This window comes from Mus caroli, chromosome 11 (genome assembly GCF_900094665.2).
Source record: "Mus caroli chromosome 11, CAROLI_EIJ_v1.1, whole genome shotgun sequence".
Classification (NCBI taxonomy): domain Eukaryota; kingdom Metazoa; phylum Chordata; class Mammalia; order Rodentia; family Muridae; genus Mus; species Mus caroli.
In genome coordinates this window covers 91919364-91940572 of record NC_034580.1, presented here as the reverse complement: position 1 = coordinate 91940572, position 21209 = coordinate 91919364, and the positions used below count along the sequence as shown (strand labels likewise).

The following is a 21209-nucleotide window of genomic DNA, read 5'->3' as shown; positions in this document are numbered from 1 at the left end:
CAGAACCCATTATAAGAATAGCATTTCCTGGCCATTTCTCTAGAAGCAAATAATTTGAAAATCTGTTGAGAAAATGAAGACCCGGAAGGAGCACCCTGTCCAGTACCTCTTTCTATAGGAACCAGCCTTTCATTAGATATGAATATGGCCACTATGCTTCTTTCCATAAAATAGAAATGTCCAACCAGGCAGCTTTTCATAGGTGCATTGGACCCTAGAGACTTCAAAGGGGCTGTGGGTTATAAGGGACCCATTCAGACTCTGCCCAAACAGAGTCAAAGATGTCTCAACCGCCACAGATCTTTCACATTTAAATAAATGCAGGAAAGTAAATACTGCAAAAATATCCAAATAAATTTGCAAAGGCATCTTTCTCCTCTCTAGGATTCCATTTTGCTTGGTGGGTGCTGTAGACAAAGTGGGAAGAGGTATCAGTTAGCTGCTTGCTATAAAAAAAAGCTAAATAACTGACCCCTTCTGAGGTTGTTTGTTTGTTTTTTGCTTCTGAGCTACTAAATGGAGAAGTGGGGGAAGAGTGCAAATTGCCCCTTAGAATGTTGGGGCTTCTTGGGTGGTGGCTCTCACCTTTAATCCCAGCAGAGGGAGAGGGGGAGGAGGAGGGTGAAGGGGAGGCAGAGGCAGAGAGGCAGGTGGATCTCTGAGTTCAAGGCCAGCCTGGTCTACAGAGTGAGTTCTAGGACAGCCAGAACTACACAGAGAAACCCTGTCTGGGGCTCTGCCTGTGAAGGGACTATGGGAATTGACATGGAGTGTGGGGTGGAGACATGGGTGGAGCGAAGGAGAAATGAAATGTAATACAGAGTCAGAAGCCTGACTGAAGACCTGACTCTAAGATCGATCTTGCTGTCCACAGCCTCAGTTTCCAAATCTCTAGAATAGGAAGAATAAGCAACTCCCAGGAGTGCTGGGAAGTGTACAATCTGAATCACTTTTATCCCAGTCAGCCTTTCTTCCACCCAGGGCTAAACCAAAAGGAGGATATGGGACCCATGCCCTGGGGAAATGGACACAAGCAAGCGTCCCTATGGCTACTGGATGTTCTGACATGTGAGCTTAGCTGGTTCGTCCTCTTCCTCTGCCACATCCAAGGGGAAGTGAGTCCATTGTGGCAAGCCTGTCTCAGTCCCTGTTTGCTTTGGCCACGTTGTGATGGTCTTGCAGGCTTTGCCAACAGGATTTTGGTGTTTGCTGTCCCGCCTGGCAAGGCTGCTGAGGCAGCTGGCGTTCTGTTTCTGATAACCATGCTGTCGAACATTGCTCCAGGCAAGTGAAATCTGTCTCCAGGCTGCTGCCTATTTCCTGATGCATCTGCCTCTCTCTCAGACAATGGGATGGGTCCCATTGGACTATCATCACCACCACAAGACTGCTGGGTTTCTGAAAGCAGAGTGCTATACTCATAGCCCTAGTCTTTCCCCCTTTAAAATAGCTAGCTGCCCAGAAGGTACAGACCCAGAAACTAAAAGGCACCAGGAAGTAAGCCAGGAAAAGAAATGAGCCAAAGAGCTCATGTTGGAAGCTTTGCTTTCCAAGATGTGTCTGTATTCTCTGAGGGCAAGTCGTTAATATTGGAGGGCTATTGAGGGGCAAGGAGGCAGGAGAGACCCCCCCCCCACTGAAGGCCATGCTGGACCAGTCAGAATGCATGGTTTCCTAGCAGGGCAGAGAGAGCATGGTTAGCAGGTGCGCCTGACCAGATGGGAAGAATCTGTACTCCCAGTAATCTCAACCCCTCCCACTCCAAGGCAACTCCTAGAGCCTCCAGCCACTTCCAGAGCACACAGTGTGCTTGCAAGAGATATGAAATACCCGCCACCTGACGCACTGCCTCCGGCTTTCCCGGGCTGCTAGTTAATAACTTAAGAGTCATGTCTGGAGAAAGAAAAATAATTGAAAGTGATGTTTAGTAAATTGCAGTTTCATTGCCTTTGTAACAATTTGCAAAATCTATTTTATTGCTTTTTTTTTTTTTTTTTTTAAGATTCCTTAAGTTGAAATACCAGTGTGCTGTAATTAAGTTAAGTGGCATTGCCAGCTGTAAAGGCAAGGGTTGTGGGTGATTACATTTGGCTCGAGTAATCATCTAGCTCGGGGAGGGGGTGCTGGAACAGCTGCCGGGCTGTCTGACTTACGCTCCCTGCCCTCCTGGAAGGAAAACGGGAACGCAGTCAAGCTTTAGCAAGAGTCACCCCGCCTGAGCTGAAGAAGGGTTATCCAGGGTTGGAGTGAGCCAAATGGTTCCTAAAATTGGTCTTGCATCAGAACCCCCAGGAAGGGAGGTTTGTTATTGGATGAGCTAGAGAATGAGTCCGGGGCTTCATAACACCAAGCACCCATTACTACCAGGGAGCAATATTTAGTGTTTGTGTGTGTGTGCATACATTACATGAATGTGTATGTGTTATACATATGAATTTATGAGTCTTCCCAATCCTCCCTTTCTCCTTCTTCCTCTCTCTCCTCCCCCAACCCCCTCTTATTCCTTATTCCTGAGACACTGAACCAAAAGCTTGCTACCATTTTGGCTTAGCTAGCTGGCCAATCGGCTTTCTGGATCTGCATGCTCCCGCCCACTGAAGTCGGGACTCCAGCCATGAGTAGCCATGCCTGAGTTTTTGTGGGGACTTTGATCACTCATGTTCAGGTCTTTATTCTTGTACAGCAAACATGTCTCCCCAGCTCCCTAGGACAGCTTTGAAAGTTCAAATAAACTCCTCTCTCAACCAAATGGACTCACTCAGTCTAGAGAGAAGCAGGCACATGCACTGCCCAGGTCTTTTTCTCTGTATGACACTAAGGATTGAACCCAGCGGCTCTTGCACTCTGAGCAGGTGCTCCAACACTGAGCCAAGCCAGCCCCGGCCTTACCCAGAGAGTTTACTTTTATTAGTGCTTTGCTTATGTGTGTATGTACCATGTTATGTTCTATGCCTAAGGAGGCCAGAACAGGTCACTGAGTATCCTGGAACTGGATTCACACATGGTTGTGAACTGCCACCTGGGTGCTGGGAGCCTAATCCAGGTCTTCTGCAAGAGCAGCTACGTACTCTCTGCCACTGAGCTATCTCTCAAGTCCCTGCATCTGTGTCTGTGTGGTCATGTGTGCTACAGCACATTTGTGGTCATCAGAGGACAGCCTACAGCAGTCAGTTCTCCCCTCCATCCAGATGGATTCCAAGAACTGAACTCAAGAAGGTCAGGGTAGCTGGCAAATGCCTTTTCCCTATGCCCCATCCCTCCAGCCGGCAGGATGGTCACTCGTAACAACTTGGTCTTTAGGGACATCGCTTTTGCACTTAGGCTGTCTCCATTGGTCGGTCAGTCGGGGTTGCTCTTTTAGGTCTACCAGGGGACAGGGCTGCATCTAGGTGCTTAATGAAGCAGATGAACTGGTCTGTGCTGTTCCCTTTTCTTGAGCCTTCCGTACACCCAGTGGCTGTGCGCCAGCTCTCTGATGTGTATGTCACTTGACACTTCCTTTTTCATCTGCTTCCCTGAGGTGCATCTGCCTCTTCCACAGTCCCCACATTCAGTCATCCTTTCAGGTGCTGTAAGGGGTTGAAGGCAGGACCACCCTGGGAAGCTCCCAGCATCCTCCCTCCTTGGGCCTCTCCCCTTCCAATCCACCATCAGACTCACCTTACACTGAATAGAATCTCTCTCATTCGAACCCTTCAAAGGTCTCCACTACACTCGGGGTTATAACCCCTTCCCAGGATAACATTTTAGACCAACTTCACACTAATTCATTGCGCAAACATTTATTGAATCCCTATTGAAGTCCTCGTCACTTTGGTTTAAAAGCAAGGGGTAAGGGACTAGAGAGATGGCTCAGCGGTTATGCGAGCACTGGCTTCTTTTCCAGAGCACCTCAGTTTGATTCCTAGCACTCTGTGGTGGCTCACAATCACCAGTAATTCCAGTTCCAGAGGGGTCAAAGCACATTGACATACGTGCAGGTAAAAGATGTAAAGGCATCGTACAATCCAGCCACACAAGCAATTCTCTATCATGAGGGATGAGGAGCAAAGGGCCCCTGGGGACCCCAGTGTGCTCTCTCTCTGTCTGTCCATAGTCATCTCCCAACATTCCTTGCTAATTCAACCAAATTGCGCTAGACCTTATATATTTATCTTGTTCAGGGTTGTTACTTTCTCTGAGGCTTCTACATTGCAGTCCACATCCCATATCAATTGTTTAAAATCCTAATTTTGGGTTTTTTTGTCGATTTTTTTTTTTTTAAGATAGGGATTCTCTGTGTAGCCCTGGCTGTCCTAGAACCCACTCTGTAGATCATGCTGGCCTTGAACTCATAAGACACGCCTACCTCTGCTTCCTGAGTGCTGGGATCACAGGCTTACACCACCACTTCCCTGAGCTTAAAATCTTCTTTACCCTTTCCTGACACCTTGAATTGAAGTGGACTTGGCTACTAGATGGGGGCCAGGGGGCTTCCTTCTAAGTCACAGATCCTGGAGCTTAACTTGGGTACCATCTGTGAACCTGCAGCCTCCCTCTGCAATGTTCCACCGAGCAAGACATTATCTGCCCCCATCTTCCCCTACTCCTGTTAGCATTCAGCAGTTACTTTCTGCAGCCCATGCAGTCAGAGGCACGAAGTCAGCCTGAAATTTCCCCTTCTCATTGGAGAACCCAGAGCTCTTAACCACTCTAGGCGGAACCTGCTAAATAGCACAGATAGCCAAGTGCAGGATGAAGCCAACTCAGACTCACTTGTCCAGAAATCACTGAGCTTTTTAAGATGGGCACCACAGAGCATTTAAACAAGGACAGAACCCTTCTGTGTACAGGGCCCCTTGACAGCAATGATTCCACGCGTCTGTGTGACGCCCACCAAGGCTCTAGCAGCAAGCGTGCAGGTACCAATATGTCTGCTAGGGGAAATTAATACGACTCTATCTTGTTAACAGACTCCAGTACCTGGGATAATTTAGGTTTTCTGCTTGGGAGAGTACTATGGGGTTGAACGCCCCAGACATTGCAGAGGTGGGAAGTCTATTCTACTGGAAATCCACGGCACCATTTATGGATTTCACTCACTTTTAAACCCCACCTGGGCTCTCCCCATGCTCCCTCTACAAAGCCTCCTCACCAGCCCTAGAAATCCAACTCCAGAAGACCAAATGAGACAGAGGTCTTGCACCACATTCCTGGAGAAAGCACAGAGTGAACTGGCCAGCGGGAGGAGATGCTATATATACCTAGGGTCTATCTAGGCTCTCTGCTAGCCAAAGGAGAGGCATCACTATTGCCCCCACACGAGTCATTGCAGGCTCCTGGATCCTAACTAAAAGAGCAGGGCTTCCTGTGGACCATCCATCCCAAGAAAGACTTCAAAAGCTCCTGACACATTTCCATAGGTCAGTGACGGGTACTCAGAGCAGCTACTGCCCCACCTCCCATTGTGGACCAGGCTCATTGCTAGCATTGGGCATGGCAATTTATTTTATCAATGTATACATGTGGGCAGACATATAATGCCTGCAGGTCAATGGAAGAAACACCTGCAGGCTAGGTACTCTCTCACATTACCTGTCTTTGCCAGCAAGACTAAAGGGAAGATAGCAGCAAGAGGCAGTCCCGGGGCTGGGGAGGAAGGCCTTTGGGTTGGTAGAGAGGGCGTGGTCTCTCTTCTGCTGGTGAATTCGAAACTGTCCTGCTTCTTTCCACCAAGACTCAGAATTCCACCACACTTAGTCCCGACTCTGCCTTCTTTTTCTTTAGAAAGGAGGGCGGGGACTGGCACAGGTTTGCAGGTGGAATGAGGGCTCTGGACTCCTGGAGTCCTCCCCTCACTCCTCCTTCAAGTTGCCTAACCCTGGGGTTGGGGGGAGCACCACAGCTAAGGCAAGTGGACTTTGTCCTAAGGAAGCAGCGCTGGATCCCTGTTGGTCCTGGTCCCACACACACAGCGCTGTGAACTAACAGGGAGAGCACAGAAGGGAAGGCCACTGCCCTCGACGGTGCCAACGAGACATAGTTATCAGACCAGAATTTCTAGATGCGGAAATGAAACTTCCAGTCCATTCTGTAGATGTTGCAGACGCTGCAGGAAGAGACACATCATTTCCTGGAGTAAGAGGTAGGAAAAGGAAATGGCGAAGATCCAGTCTGATTCTAGAAAGGGGAAAAAAATGGATTTTTCTTAGATTATCTTTTATGAAGCCTTCTGGAATGGTAAGGTCAATTTTTCCCCTTTTCTTTCCTTTCTTTCTTGTCTTTGTGATACTGTGGATTAAGCAGGGCAAGTGCTCTACTGACCTACGACCCAGCCCTAAAGTCACCATCGTCATTTCTACTAGTGTATCGGGAGGTATTTAGAAGAGTCAAAACCACGCTCACCAAAACTACATTTTACCTGTATAACCTTCGTCACCTATCACCTGACATCCCAGACATTTGGTATGAGTCATTAAAAGTGGGTAAGCTGCTGGCCGCAGATGGTACCAGCTAAAGAGCATTGTACCTAAGGGTGGCAAGCAGACACAGGGCCCCACCCCTAACCTAGAAGCTATTTGCAATTAATGCCTGCTGCCTGCTGGCAACAGGGAAATCAGTTTTCTCCAATGCAGTATCACTAGGTATATCAACAATACTCCAGGGTAGGCCCAAAATTCAGGAGTAGTTAGCTAACATAAAACAAACTCAATGGTATTTTTCGGGCTTTTTGTTTATTCCTGCTTTGTTTTGTATGACTTTGGTTTTTTGGTTTTGCTTTGTTTTGGGTTATTTGTTGTTTGCTTGTTTTGGGGTTTTTTGTTTGTTTGTTTGATTGATTGATTGATTTTTGGTTTTCCAAGACAGGGTTTCTCTGTATAGCTCTAGCTATCCTGGAACTTACTCTATAGACCAGGCTGGCTTCAAATTCAGAGATCTACCTGCCTCTGCCTCCTGAGTGCAGGGATTAAAGGTGTGTGCCACCACACCCATCAGACACTTTTAAAAAAAAAAAAAAGAGGAGGCAGTGTCAGCATGCCTTGGGACAGTAGTTACTTAACCTCTCTGCCTTGGTTTCCCCATTTGAAAGAGGACAGAGAAAGCTATGCAAAGCTTTCTCACACCAAAAACAAGTGAGTCTTTTTCTAATCCATGCAAGGGTTAGCAACAGCAACAGCACATCACCCTGGTCACCATGGTCACCATTATCAAGGCCACCCACCTGGTCAAACTTTAAACATCCTTGTAATCTTACTAAACAGATTCTAGAACCCCTAGGTCATTAACACTACACAGATGCACAGTCTGGCCTCGGTGACAATCCATTCATCATACATGTGCATCCTGAGGGAGGATTATGAGACTGCGGTAAGTTCTACAGACATGGAGGAAGCTGCCGGGGGTCTATTTCTCTCATGGCATGGGTCAGGACAGGCTTTAAGTTCATGACAGAGTAGTAAAGGGGAAGAAACGCTGTCTGTTTGTCCTGAGTTTATCATTAAGGGAAGGTTGGGCAAGCCCTTAGACATCCTCAAACCCTCAAACCCTTGATCTTTTTTTGGTTTGGTTTGGTTTGGTTTGGTTTGGTTTGGTTTGGTTTGGTTTGGTTTGGTTTGGTTTGGTTTTTTCGAGACAGGGTTTCTCTGTGTAGCCCTGGCTGTCCTGGGACTCACTCACTCTGTAGACCAGGCTGGCCTCGAACTCAGAAATACGCCTGCCTCTGCCTCCCAAGTGCTGGGATTAAAAGCATGCACCACCACGCCCGGCAATCTTCTTTACTTCCAAATTGTAGATCAGAAGGCCAGGGTAAGGTACACCTCGTGACAGCACCATAGAAACAGGCCAAGCTAGGGTCTCATTCTGAGTAGAGGCCACCCTGTCGGTCTTCATCAGTCCCTCTATCCTCCTCCATACTCAACACTCCAGGAAGATCAAGAGAGGAGATCAGATGGAGATGACCTATCTGTGGGATGAGGGTGGCACCCACCTGATTCCTCTCACATTCTTTTGTGACCAGAGCTCAGGCAGTGGCAGTGTGCTTTGGGTCCTGTGTGCTGGAGTCCCTTGTCGTAGTGCCCGAATGGCTTCTGCTGGGCCGAGGGTCCAGGCGAGCCTGAGTGGCAACTACCAGAAGGTCATTCAGAGATTCAGCACGGCTGTGAGAAGCCTGCAGGACGAAGACGGAGGGCGAATTCATCTCTTTCTTCCTGCTGGAGCCGCGGCTGTGGGGGCACCGCTCCTTGGACAAGGTCGGGTATTCTGGAAAGGCATTGTCAGTCAGCACAGGTCCCTGGCCACCTCCTACCAGGCTCCCTTGCCCCCACACTGGCTAAAGGTCTTGGAATGGAAGTCAGCCATTGCTTCTCTGCTCCACTCAGTTTCTTTGCTCTCCCAAGATTGGCACAGATGATGGGGCTCATAGGAACAAGAGCTGGGAACGCTGGATGCCAGCACTCTGTTGACTCTCTTGCTCAGTGGGGATGCAGACTCTCTAAGCACATGAGCCACTTCTCCATCATTGGATAGAGAAGAGGACCTAACCCCTTTGACCTGGGAATCCTAAAGCCTTGGGGTCTGTACCAACTGGTTTCCCTCTCTTTCATCCTATATCATTTGAATCTTCTTGTCACTATTAGTTTTGTTTTTGTTCTTTTTACAAGGGAGTGGTAATTATTTTTACTTTATTTTTTTTATCAGTGTTTTACCTGTGTGTCTGTCTGTGTACAGCATGTATGCCTGATGCCCAAAAGAGGGAATGAAATTGCCTGAAACTGGTGTTACAGAGACTGGTGAGCAGCCATGTGGGTGCTGGGAATTGAGCCTGGGTCTAAACCAGACAGGGCTCTTAACTGCTGAGTCATCTCTCCAAACCTCTAGTTTTTTAGTATAAACTATTTGATTATTATTGTGTATGTGTGTGTGTGGGGGTGTGTGTAACACAGCACACAGGTGGAGGTCAAAGAACAGTTTTATGGACTCAATTCTTCCCACTCACCTTTATGGGGCTCCTATCGGTCAAATTCAGAACATCAGAGTCATGTGGCACTCCTCTTTTATCCACTGAGCCATGTCACCAGCCCTGATCATTTTTTTTTAATTTTATTTATATTTTTAAACATTTTTAAAGACATTTACATCTGTAGACATTTGCAGAGACACCAGAAGAGGACATTGGATCCCATTACAGATGGTTGTGAGTCACCATGTGGTTGCTGGGAATTGAACTCAGGACCTCTGGAAGAGCAGCCAGTGCTCTTAACTGCTGAGCCATCTCTCCAGCCCGTTTTTAAACATTTTATTTGTTGGAGCTAAAGAGATAGGTCAACAGTTAAGACACTGGCTGTTCTTCCAGAGGACCTAGGTTCAAATCCCAGCACCCATAGAGTGACTTACCATTGTCCATAGCTCTAATCCGAGGGAATCCTCGAGGGCATCAGGTATACATATGGTATGCAGACATGTATGCAGACAAAATACTCATATATATAAAATGAATATAGTACTTGTTTTTATTGATGTGTATGTTCACACTCATCTATATATGAACCATATGGTTGCAGGTACCCAAGGAGGCCAGAAAGGGGGCCTTGGATATCCTGGCACTGGAGTTACACAGACTGTTGTGAGCTTCCCATAACAGGTGCTGGCATTTATTTATTTATGTATTTACTTACGTATTTATGTGTGCATTCGTTTATTTTTGAGAAAGTGTCTTGTCGTGTTGCTCAGGCTAGCTGCAAACTCAAGACCCTCTTGCCTCTGCCTCCTGATTGCTGAGATTGCTGGCATGTGCCACCAGATGGGGCCCTAACAGTTTGGAAGTCTTTGTTTCCCAAAGCCTGAAGTTTTAAAGTTGGACACCTGATGCTCTTAAAAGGCTATGGAACCTGTGGTTCCCAGCCATGAAACAAGTGCGTTTCACTCACCCTGGCCTCCCTACCGTTGCTGTGAAGGCACACTCCCATCCAAGACCTAAATGATGGGGGTTTAGCCAGACGTGGTGGTGCATGCCTTTAATTCCAGCACTTGGGAGGCAGAGGCAGGCNGATTTCTGAGTTCNAGGCCAGCCTGGTCTACAGAGTGAGTTCCAGGACAGCCAGGGCTACACAGAGAAACCTTGTCTCAAAAAAACCAAAAAAAAAAAAAAAAAATGATGGGGGTTTGCCTGATCAGCAACCAAGCCTTTGAAAGCTATGAGCCTAACCAGCGTATTCTCTTTAGAAATTAAGAACATGAGTCATTTTGTCACGGTAAGAGAAAGCCGACTCCAGCGCCTAAGCTCTTGGTACAGCCCAGCCTACACCAGTACTCACGTGACTTGGGAGCCGGGAACAAGGGGCGTTTCTTCTTCATGTGAACCTTCTGCAGTATCTCTGACATCAGATACTGCCTCTTAATGTCATTCTTCATCGAGGTACAGTTCAGGTCCAAATGCCTGGATTTGGAAAACATGAGAGGCTTGGATTTCTTCTCCTGGATTGGCTTGTGGGAGGAGGCCTTCTGCTGCTTGCGGTTATAGGAGACCATATGGACACTCTCGGGGCTGCTGCACTCGGGGCTGGTGGAGAGGCTCATGCTTGCCAGGGATTCTAGAGAGGTTGAGATGGGGGCTGTGGCATCTCGGGTACTTTCTACAGACGTTATGGGCTGAAAAAGAAAACAGCCTGGAATGAGATTGTGGAAGGCAGAGGGATCCCTCCTTGCTCCTGAAAGATACACTAAAAAATGGTCACAATTGGCCGGGCACCTTTAGACCCAGCACTCGGGAGGCAGAGGCAGGCAGATTTCTGAGTTCAAGGCCAGCCTGGTCCACAAAGTGAGTTCCAGGCCAGCCAGGATTATACAGAGAAACCCTGTCTCAAAAAACAAAACACAAAACAACAACAACAACAACAAAAAATGGTCACAATGATGAATTAAGAGCTGTGCTCAGGGGCTAGAGAAGTGGCTCTAGTTCTCTATGAATACCTGACACACATGGTGTGCATGTAAACAGGCACGTGTGTGTGCACACAGACTGACAGACAGATACACGTTTTTATTCGTTTTATTGATTTGTTTGCCTTTGCACTTTTGAGACACTATTTTATTCTATAAACCTGGCTTTGCCTCACAAGTGCTGAGATTAATGGCATGATTCTCCACACCTGGCCCAGAGTCAACTTTTGTTGTTGTTGTGTTGTTTTGTTTCAAGACAGGACTTCTCTGTGTAGCCCTGGCTGTCCTGGAACTTTCTTTGTAGACCAGGCTCTCCTTGAACTCACAAATATCCCCCTGCCTCTGCCTCCTGCCTTATGTCCTGAGTAAAGGCACCACACTTCAGTTTTGCTTTTTTGGTTTGGTTTGGTTTGGTTTGGTTTTTCAAATAAAAACTAGACATTTGACTGCCGAATAAACTCTCTAACATTTCACTGTTGCTGTTTCTTTGGCTTGGCTCTGGAGTGGAAGAAAAGCTGTGAATGTATTTGTCATTTGATGTCTAAAGAGGACTAGTCCAGGGACCTCTTACCCCAAGGATACTGAAATCCAAGGGCCAGAGGTCCTTTCTATAAAATGTAGTACTTGGGCTGGAGAGATGGCTCAGCGGTTCTAGAACCACAAGAGGACACATGGTTCCGTGTGAAGCATCTAGATTTGAGACAGTGCACTGGAGGAGACTAGCTATGTCAACAGCAACCTGCCTAGGTAAAGGAGCTGTGGGAGAGCCCCTCCTCAACCCATCCCACGCCGACCCTCTCAGCAGATATGCCATTCCACTGTTTGAGCTTCAAAGTAGTGAAACTGAGGCTCAAACAGTAGCAGTGGGTACTTGGGTGGGTACTTGAAGAGCTACAAGTTAGGGACAGAAGAAGGAGTAGAAAGCAAGACTCCCCCCACACATGCCCAGAGCACGCCCCTCTCCATACCTGGGCAATGCTCTCTATGTTCACCATGAAGGCCGACTTGACTTCCTTGATTTTGGCATTGGGCACATGGAACTCTGGCTCGGAGCAGCTGGGGTTTGCACTCCTCAGGTCAGGGACAGAACTGTAGTTCCTTGCCGACACGGGCTTGCAGGGTATGAGCATGGCCTCCTTGGTGTCCTTCTGTTCGAGGCTATCAGAAATTTCACCTTTCTTTAGGCCTCTGATGTTCAAGAGCAAGCCAGATGTGCAGGATACTAAGGTCACTGGATGTAAGGACTGGGAAGGAGGAAAGCAGACACGAAGGCCATGGGGGATGGGATCCTGTCCACCATTGGTTTCATCTGCACCCCAGGGAAGGTGCAAAAGAGGCGAGGAGAAGGCAATCAGAAGACACCAAAGACTTTCTAATCTGGAGCTCTGAGCCTGGGTTCTGGAACCCTTAAAAGCTCATGGCTGGATTATGAGGGGGAGTCCGTTAGTCACTCGGAACTTGGATTACAAACAGTACAGGGCATAGGTGACGGCAAAGTGCTCCATAGTTTTCATCAGATTCCTAAGTGTCTGTGATGCCCTCCCACCCCGAGACAAAGTTGAAAATAGTCTCCAACCCAGCTCTAGCCCTTCCGAGTGAAGTCTTCAAGACTAAGGAGATGATCAGGTATGGTGGCTCACTCCTGTGATCCCAGTACTACTGTAAGAGGATAGCCACGAGTTACAGCATGGTCTCCATAGTGAGTTCCAGGCCAGCCAGCAAGAGCTCCATGGTGAGAGTGAGACATTTTGAAAATAAATAAATAAATAAATAAATAAAAGATTGGAGGGAAATAAGATAGCAATATAGCTTGATTAGCAGCCCAGTATGCATGAGACCCTGGCTCAGTCTCTAGCAGTATTAACCAGGCGTTGTGCCTCAGGTCCGTAATCCTAGCACTCAGGAGGTGGAGACAGGAGGATGAAAATTTTCACGTTACCTTGGGCTACCTAGTAAGTTTTGGGTCACGTGAGACCGCTATCTTTAAGAAAAACAAAACAAGATAAGAATGATAAGATGTGTTGAAAAGTCATCTGTACCACTGAGGTAGAAGAGAGCAGGAGGCTGGAGACGGAGAAACCAAAGACTCAGGTCCCAGGACAGTGAGGTGGCTCTCCAGGGGCTGGGCCGCCCTGTGCGCGAAGCACGTCGGAAGCACCCTGCCCTGTTTAGTCATGCCCACAGAGTGTCCTGAGGATCATGTCTCTCAGCAGCCCTCCTGAGGAGCCTGCTGAAGGTGGCATTCCCACCCAGGTCGGAGAGGAGGGCACTGAGTATACATAGTTGTGGGGCTCACTCTCTACATGGGCCCATGCTGTCTCTAGCACAGCCAGGCGGCTCTTAGCACTGGCTCTGGCTCTTAACGGCCAGAGACAGACCAATGTGAGCATCCTCTAGCACCAGGATGGAGGGATCGTCTAACAGGAGCCAGGCTCTTCGTGCCTTCTAGACCCCTTCCTGAAGTTCAGCCCTTTGGGCAGCTTATCAGTGTGTCTGTGCTCGGAGCAGAGGTCTCCGTGGCACCCTCCCACGGGTTGGCCCAAGCCGGGGCAAGGTGCTGGTTACACACACGCCCCCCTCATGGGAGTTTACTTGTTTGGGGGGACAGGTGGCCACCGTCTTGCACTTCGGCTGCTGTCTCTGTCGCTGGAGCCGCACGACTTTGTCTCTTGCCTGCTCACCCGCAGACTCGCCCTGCGTCTCTTCCTTCCTCTCTTTTTTTAGGAAGACTTTTTTTTCCTGTTTCTGCCTCAGCTCCTGGATCAGCTGCCTGCTGAGTGAAGAACAGGTGAGTGTCATGGGCCGAGGAAGCGGGCACTCTTCCTAGGGGATGGATAAGATAGAACGGAGAGGGTGCTGGAGAGATGCCTCGGTGGTTAAGAGCACTGGTCTTCCGTGGGACCCTGGTTCGGTTCCCAGCATCCACATGGCAGCTCACAACTGTCTATATGTCCAGTTTCAGGGGATCGGATAGATTCTTCTGGACTCTGCAGGCACTGCATGCATAGACATGCAGGCAGGCCTAACACCTATACATGTAAAATACACAGTAAAAAGAAGATGGAGAGCCTGCACACAGGTGACTGAAGGCCAAGGAGCAGAGCAGATGAGAAAGCGCCATCCTTCCTGCCACCCCCAGTCTGGGGCATAGCATGCTTCCAAGGAAGGGCCACTTCTTCTTTTTTTTTTTTTTTTAAGATTTATTTATTTATTATATGTAAGTACACTGTAGCTATCTTCAGACACTCCAGAAGAGGGTGTCAGATCTTGTTAGGATGGTTGTGAGCCACCATGTGGTTGTTGGGATTTGAACTCAGGACCTTTGGAAGGATAGTGGGTGCTCTTAACCGCTAAGCCATCTCTCCAGCCTGGAAGGGCTACTTCTCACGCCTACTACTCCCCATTCCCTGGAAAGAGGGGCTGGGTAGGGGGCTAAAGCAAGAGGCTCCCATGTTGGGCCATTTGCTGGGCTCTCTGGCCAGTGAACCCTAGGACTGGACCAAAGACAGTGTACCAGATGAGATCCCTTGGTCTTGGGAGTCAGGAGACAGGGTTCTAAGTCCTTCGGTGTCATCTTGATATCTGACCTTCTCTATGCTCTGACTTTCCCCTCTCATATCTGAGATGCTTGGTAATTAAGGACTGGACCTAATTGGATGGTTCTCGACAAGTGCTTGGATTCCATATAGCCTGGATTCATAACACACTTTTGAGGCAGCAGTGGGCCAGGGGGCGTTTGTCTCAATGATGAATATCTAAAACAACAGCTCATCTGAGAAGTGACTCGCTGTGCTAAAGGAAACTGGGAGCAGCTTTTTGGTCTTTGTGAGACCTGGACCGGATGTTCTTCTGTCAGCTGCAAGGTTGGGAACTGGGACACAGAAATCCTCCCCGCTACCTTGGGCCACCCAGAGGAGCAGATCAAGTACAGTTATCAGAACACCCTGTCCACCTCAGCCCTAAGGGAAGCCTTCCTACCGTGCATACAGCTCCCGGGCTCTGGAAGCAACGGTGTTCTGGAAGAGGGAACTGTTGTCCTGGAAAAACTTGTCATACTTCTCCAGATTCAGACCAGGGTAGATGAGCCGGAAGCCTCCACAGTTTTTCTTCTCATATTCCTCTGTTTTCTGTAACCTCATGGCCTGGAAACCCTTGACTTCCTCCAGCCTGCGGGAAAACAGAATGCAGGGCTACAGCTACGTTTTCTTGGAAGGAACATGTCCAAGCTGGGTGTCATCTAGGACCCTGCAAATAATAGTGGTTAAAAATGAAAGCAAGAATGCTTCTGAAAGGGGCTTCTAGCACTCCTGGGACAGTCAGTGTCACAATGCTCGAAGGAGCTGATTACAAGGGTCCGACAGCTCAACCAAATTCTCTCCCTTTATGAGTAAAACCCATTTCCCCCTTGGCTTAGTCTGACTGGACAGACTGTCGCCACCTTCCCATTCGTTGCCCTCGTTACCCTTCTCTGGAGAAAAGCAGCTCATATTTTGCTATATTTGAAGGCTTCTTGGATGGACTTACTAAGCCTTTATGAACGGTGGTGACCTCACCCACCTCCCGGGGAGGAAGAGATCAAGTAGGGTAGCCAGATAAGCTTCCTATACAGCAGGGACACCATGAGCCACTGAGCTATCTATCACATAAGAGAGGCCTTCGATGCAACAGCTAAGGTGTAAGAAACAGCAGCACAGCACAGCACAGCACAGCACAGCACAGCACAGCACAGCACAGCACAGCACAGCACAGCACAGCACAGCAAAGCAAAGCACAGCACAGCACAGCACAAGGGGCCTTCTGGAGTCCCAGGCAGCAGGCAGCAGGCAGCCCCAGCTCTAGAGTTTGGAGCCGTCACCAGCCAGCCGAGCCTATCCACATCAGTTTCCTGTCAGGAATCCTGGCGTCCTTGGCTTCTTGGACAGGACCACACGGGGCACACAGAGTGCCAGGGAAATGAGGTGCCATTGAACATGCCTACGGTGTGTTGCCCTAGGGTCTCGTAAGGCTTAGTGGGATCAGCAAAGCAACAAAGCACCCCCTGGACCAGGCTCAGGGTCTCCAGGCAGCAGAACCACTCTGCAGAAGCAAGACCCAGTTCTAGGGAAAATGGTGGGGGGCGGGGTGCCAGCACAGAACACGGCAGAGGTGACAAAGTTATTGTTTGTTCGTCTGTGGTTTCTGGAGACAGGGTTTCTCTGTGTAGCTTTGGCTGTTCTGAAACTCACTCAGTAGACCAGGATGGCCTTGAACTCAGAAAAATCCGCCTGCCTCTGCCTCCCAAGTGCTGGGATTAAAGGCGTGCACCACCACTGCCTGGCTTAAGTTGCTAAATTCTTGTTACAGGATATGTGATCACATTGTGAACCCCAAGATTGTGTTATTTTCGAAAATACCTGTTTCTAGTTGTGATCTGGTTCAGCCCTTACCACAAACCTTTAATACTCCTGGCTGGAATATAGACACACCCTTAGTGCACACCTTTAATCCCAAACAATGAAGGTAAAGTTAGTTTGTAGAAGGAAGCACCCATCTTTGAAAGCGATGTTTGGGGGGGGGGTGTCAGATATGGAACGTTCAGAATCAGGTGTGGGAAAGGACAGGGGAGTTGGCCAGATGACCGTGAAAGTGAATGGAAACCTGCAACTGACTGGGGAGAGAAAGGAGGGGCCATCTCCAGGATGAGACAGAGACCTGTGATAAGAGAAGTACCCAAGAGTCAATGGTGCCCTTAGCTATGACTCACAGCACAGGGGCTACGGAACCTGAAGAGGCCACATCCTGTAGCCAGGCAGGCACCCCAGCGGAGCAATAGAGACACCAACCCACCCACAAAATTTTCAACCCCAAATTTACCCTGTCTACATGAAATATAGGCATGGGGAAGAGAGCAAGGACTGAGGGAATGGCGAACCCATAACCAGGCCAACTTGAGACCCATGCCATGGGCAAGCACCAGTCCCTAACACTATTAGTGATACTCTGTTATGCTTGCAGACAGGAGCATGTTGTCCTCTGAGAGGCTCCACACAGCAGCTGACTCAGGCAGATGCAGACATCCACAGCCAAACAGTGGATGGAGCTTGGGGACTCTTATGGAAGAAAAGGAGGAAGAATTGTAGGTCCCAAAGAGGATAGGAATGCCACAGGAAGACCAATAGAGTCAACTATCCTGTATCCTTGGGGCTCTCAGATTCTGAACCACCAACCAAAGAACAAACACCCTAGGCTTCCCTGCACACACGTAGCAGATGTACAAGTTGGTCTTCATGTGGGTCCCAAACAACTGGAATGGGGACTATCCCAAAAGCTGATGCCTGCATACAGGATATGTTCTTCTAACTGGGCTGCCTTGTCTGACCTCAGTGGGAAAGAAAGCGCCTATCCTTGCAGAAACTTGAAATTCTGGGGGGAGGGGAGATAATGAGGGGGCCCCCCACCTGCTCAGAGGAGAAGGGGAGGGGAGATAGGGGAAGGTCTGTGGGGGCCGGGTAACCGGAAGGGAAGCAGTGAGAAGGATATAAAATGAATAAGTAAAACACAAAATCAAACTAAGAAAGTGAAGTTTAATTAAGTGGCAGTCAAAGTGATGAATCAGAGAAAGACTTGACAGGATAGGATATGCCCAACTCTCACAAGGAGAGAGAGGAAAGGGGAGCTACTTAAGAGAGCACAGCACAGTGGAAGGAAGGAGGCAGTTTTACCAGGACAATTTCACAGAGACAGGTTGAAGAAAGACTAAGCTAGACTCAGGTGAAGACAGGATGAGACGGAGAAGGAGAAGGAGCCAGGGGATTAGAACAGATTGTAGAGTTAGTTTGAGGTCAGCAGAGCAATTCAGGAGCAGCTGAGAGAAGCCAGATTGAATCAGTTAGCTTGGAGAGGTGTTAGAGCCAGAACGGCTGGGTTGACCATCCAGAATTCAGAAAGAGCTAGAAAGGGCGAGTTGAATTCAGCAGTGTCAGAGGCTTAAAACATTCCGGGCCTAGATCAGATTGTATGGAGGCTAGCAGCTTCCAGGACTGGGCCTAGGTTGGTAGACAGAAGCGGTAAGGTTACAGTTAGACCAGGAAAATAAAAGATACTGTTGCAAATTCTCCATCACAAACTAACCTTCTACATAGGGTTCTTATTTGTTAGCAATGATCCACTCTGTCGGGCATAGTGATATGCACCTGGAATCCCAGCGCTTTCGAAGCTGGGGCAGCCTGAGGGTTGCAAGTTCTATGGGAATCTGAGGTACACTAGATATTATCTCCAAAACAACAACAACAACCCCAAGAAGAACAAACAAAAATATAAAAAGCAGGGCTTGGGGCTGGAGAGACGGTACAAGAGCTTGACCCCAGTATTCTCTTAGAAAGCTGGGCGTGGCCTCGCACGCCTCCTCATGCACTCACAGCAGCCTGAAACCCTGATGCCAGCCAACAGTCCAGCTCCAGAGTCAGTAAGGGACCCTGTCTCAAAGGAATGAAGTAGAGAGTGACAGAGTGCCTGATGTCCTCTGCACAAGTATGCACAGGCTACCCCCAACACGTGCATATCACACACACACACACACACACACACACATGACTACAACAGAGATCCTATCTCAAAACAAACAAAACTACAACCTCTCTCTCTCTCTCTCTTTCTGTGTGTGTGTATGTTTGTGTGTGTGTGTGTGTGTCCTGTCTTTCTCTCCTAGGACCTCAGCTACCCTGGATCTCTCTCTGTAGACTATGCACGACTTGAACTCACAGAGATTCACCTGCCTCTGCCTCCCAAGGGTTGTGCCACCAAGCAAAGCTTGAGAGTGACTTTACCTACTGAGCCAGCTCGCTGGCCCAACAGTCAAGGACCTTAACAATCTCTAACAAACTGTGGTGCCAGGTACAAGGTAAGGCTTCCTATGGATGTCATTCAGTCCCCCTAATATCTTATGTATACATAGTTCCACTTCACAAGATCACCAAGCCTCCAGGAAGTGACAAAGAGTCCACAGAGCCAGCAGACTTTAGTCACAACCCAGCTCAGGACAGGCAGTCTTAACTGAGGGCCGGGCAGGATGAGAACAGGCTGCCTGGAGCCAGCGGCTCTGCTCTACCTGATCTCCCGATTTGGACACTGCTGCAAGAATCGTCCCCGCTGTCTCTCCTCCTCCAAGACTTTCTTTTTGTCACAGTTCCCCAGGTTGATGAGGACCAATGCATCATAGAGCAGGCTGTCTTTCACCTCTTTATCCAACTTGGAGTCAGTGGAGAAGCTTGGAGAATGGTTGACCTGTGAAGAGAAGACATCAGTTGCAGATGGGGCTGACCAATGTGAAAGCAGAGATGACACCAAGACCCCACTTCTAGGTACCGCCAAGGCCGGCTTCACAGCCCTGGTTGTGTGTGTGAGACAGAGCTGGGAGAGGTCTAGACTGGAGCTGCTGTGACGAAAGCAGAGAAGGCAGGAAGTGGAATCCCCTCTAGGGTAACCAGGCGGGGTTCTGTTTGTTTCCGAGACAGGGACTCTCTATGTAGTCTTAGCTAGCCTGGACCTATGTAGACCAGGCTAACCTGGAAGAGATCTAAAGCCATGGGTTTACCCAGACATAAGTGGTTCGTGCTTGTAAATCCCCCTCAGGAGGCTGAGGCAAGAGAATTGCCACAAGTTTGAGGTTAAAATACAGTAAGTTCCAGAATTGTTTGTGCTATAAAGCAGCACCCTATTTCTAACAAACAAGCAAAAGAAAAAAAAAAGAAAAGAAAAAAAGAAAAGAAAGAAAGAAAGAAAGAAGGTTGGGAGGAATGAGGGGAACAGAAGAAGAGAAAGGTGGAGGAGGAGGGGGGAGAGGAGAGGAAAACGAGAAAAGAACACCAGAGGAAATGGCAGTTCAAAGTTTGGAAGCAGAGTGATTCTTTCTAGAAGCTAATCAGGACTGAAGGAGAAAAAGAAGGAGGCAGCTAGAAGGCCACTTCCCGCCTGCCCCCAGAAGAGTCCATGTTGTTCAGAGGAGCAGTGTGACATTTGTGGCGTGCCAGCAGCTTCTGGGACCTGCGCTGCCACCTCATTCTGTCCTTGAGTGGGAGCGCCAAACAGTGTCCCCCACCCCCACCCCCACCCCACCCCTCCTTCACCAGCCTGAGAATACGGGTGGAGTGTGCAGGAGGGGAGAGCCCCAGAATTCTACATCCTTGTCCCTCGTGCAGACTGGATGGCGGCTTAAGCTGGCTATGGAATCTAATTGGGAAGCGGAGTCTCTCAGACATCTCTTCCTCTTCCGACCTAGGGCACGGGATTGTGTTTCCCCACCCTTACCACAGAACTGTCTATGCGGTGCTTGGAACTGGGTAGCTCAGGTCTCTGAGAACCAGGCAAAGCTGCTCCCATTTGAAACCAATCACTGGCAATCGAATTTTAAGAAGGCCTCTTTGTGGGAAACACAGGAAGCAGAGCGGGTCTTCACAATCACTCTGCCTGAGAGTGGCAGCCGTCGCCGCAAATTTGGTTGGACCTCAGGAAGGCACAATTCCCAGCCATCTACCCCCCTCTGGTGGCCATTCCTCAGCTAAGCGTGACACCCCCATGGGCAGCAAGCACGATGAAAGGGAAGTCAATTAATTGAACTAATCCAGGTGAACCAGGAAGGCAGAGTCCCCAAAGCTGGCTGACCCAGACATGGGGGGACAGTTTACACCCCTCAACTTCCCTACCTCCAGCAGCCAGGGTTTGAGTTTCCGGTCCAACAGGATGTCAAAGCCCAGGATTTCAAAGCAGGCGCTGTTGAGCGTGTGGCTGGGGAAGCAGGTGTGGTAATTGTGTTTGATGACCGGGTGAGCAGATATGAGCGTCTTGATGATGACGTCCTCGATGCCCCTCCAGATCTGCTCCACGTCGTAGCCGTGGGTCTTCATGTACGAGTTGAAGGTGGAGAGTTTCCTGAAGGGTGACATGGTGCATGAGGGAGGGGAATCACTCCTGGGATGCTGATGCCAATGCCGATGCTGTGGCAGGGTGAAAGCCAGGAATTTCTGGAGATGATAAGACTCCAGAGGCACGCAGTGGGGAAGAACACCCAGAAGCCAGAGTGACACCAAGGCTGGATCAGAATGGAGGTGCTCCGGTAGGAATCATAGACCCAGACTCCTCAGGCCTCAGAACCTCGGGGCACACAGCCTGAGAACATTCTAAGAAACATCCGTGGGCTGAAGAAAGAGTTGGCTGAGTATACATTGGAGAGCCAAAAGAATGCGCATATGCAGAGACAATCAGTCAATCTCTCTCTCTCTCTCTCTCTCTCTCTCTCTCTCTCTCTCTCTCTCTCT

At 48.9% G+C, this 21209-nt stretch overlaps 1 protein-coding gene across 1 annotated transcript in view; it reads right to left on the bottom strand.

Moving 5' to 3' along the window:
- Positions 1-5465: 5465 nt before the first annotated feature.
- Positions 5466-21209, bottom strand: part of Ttll6 (tubulin tyrosine ligase like 6) — a 26427-nt gene continuing 10683 nt past the window's right edge. Inside the window, exons 7-14 of the mRNA XM_021178311.2 lie at positions 20598-20823; positions 19004-19179; positions 14896-15084; positions 13510-13687; positions 11886-12161; positions 10293-10626; positions 7967-8238; positions 5466-6159 (exon numbers count right to left, since the gene is read on the bottom strand). Coding sequence (XP_021033970.1) covers positions 8000-8238; positions 10293-10626; positions 11886-12161; positions 13510-13687; positions 14896-15084; positions 19004-19179; positions 20598-20823 — 1618 coding nt within the window. The 3' untranslated portion in view covers positions 5466-6159; positions 7967-7999. The remainder of the gene's footprint in view (positions 6160-7966; positions 8239-10292; positions 10627-11885; positions 12162-13509; positions 13688-14895; positions 15085-19003; positions 19180-20597; positions 20824-21209) is intronic.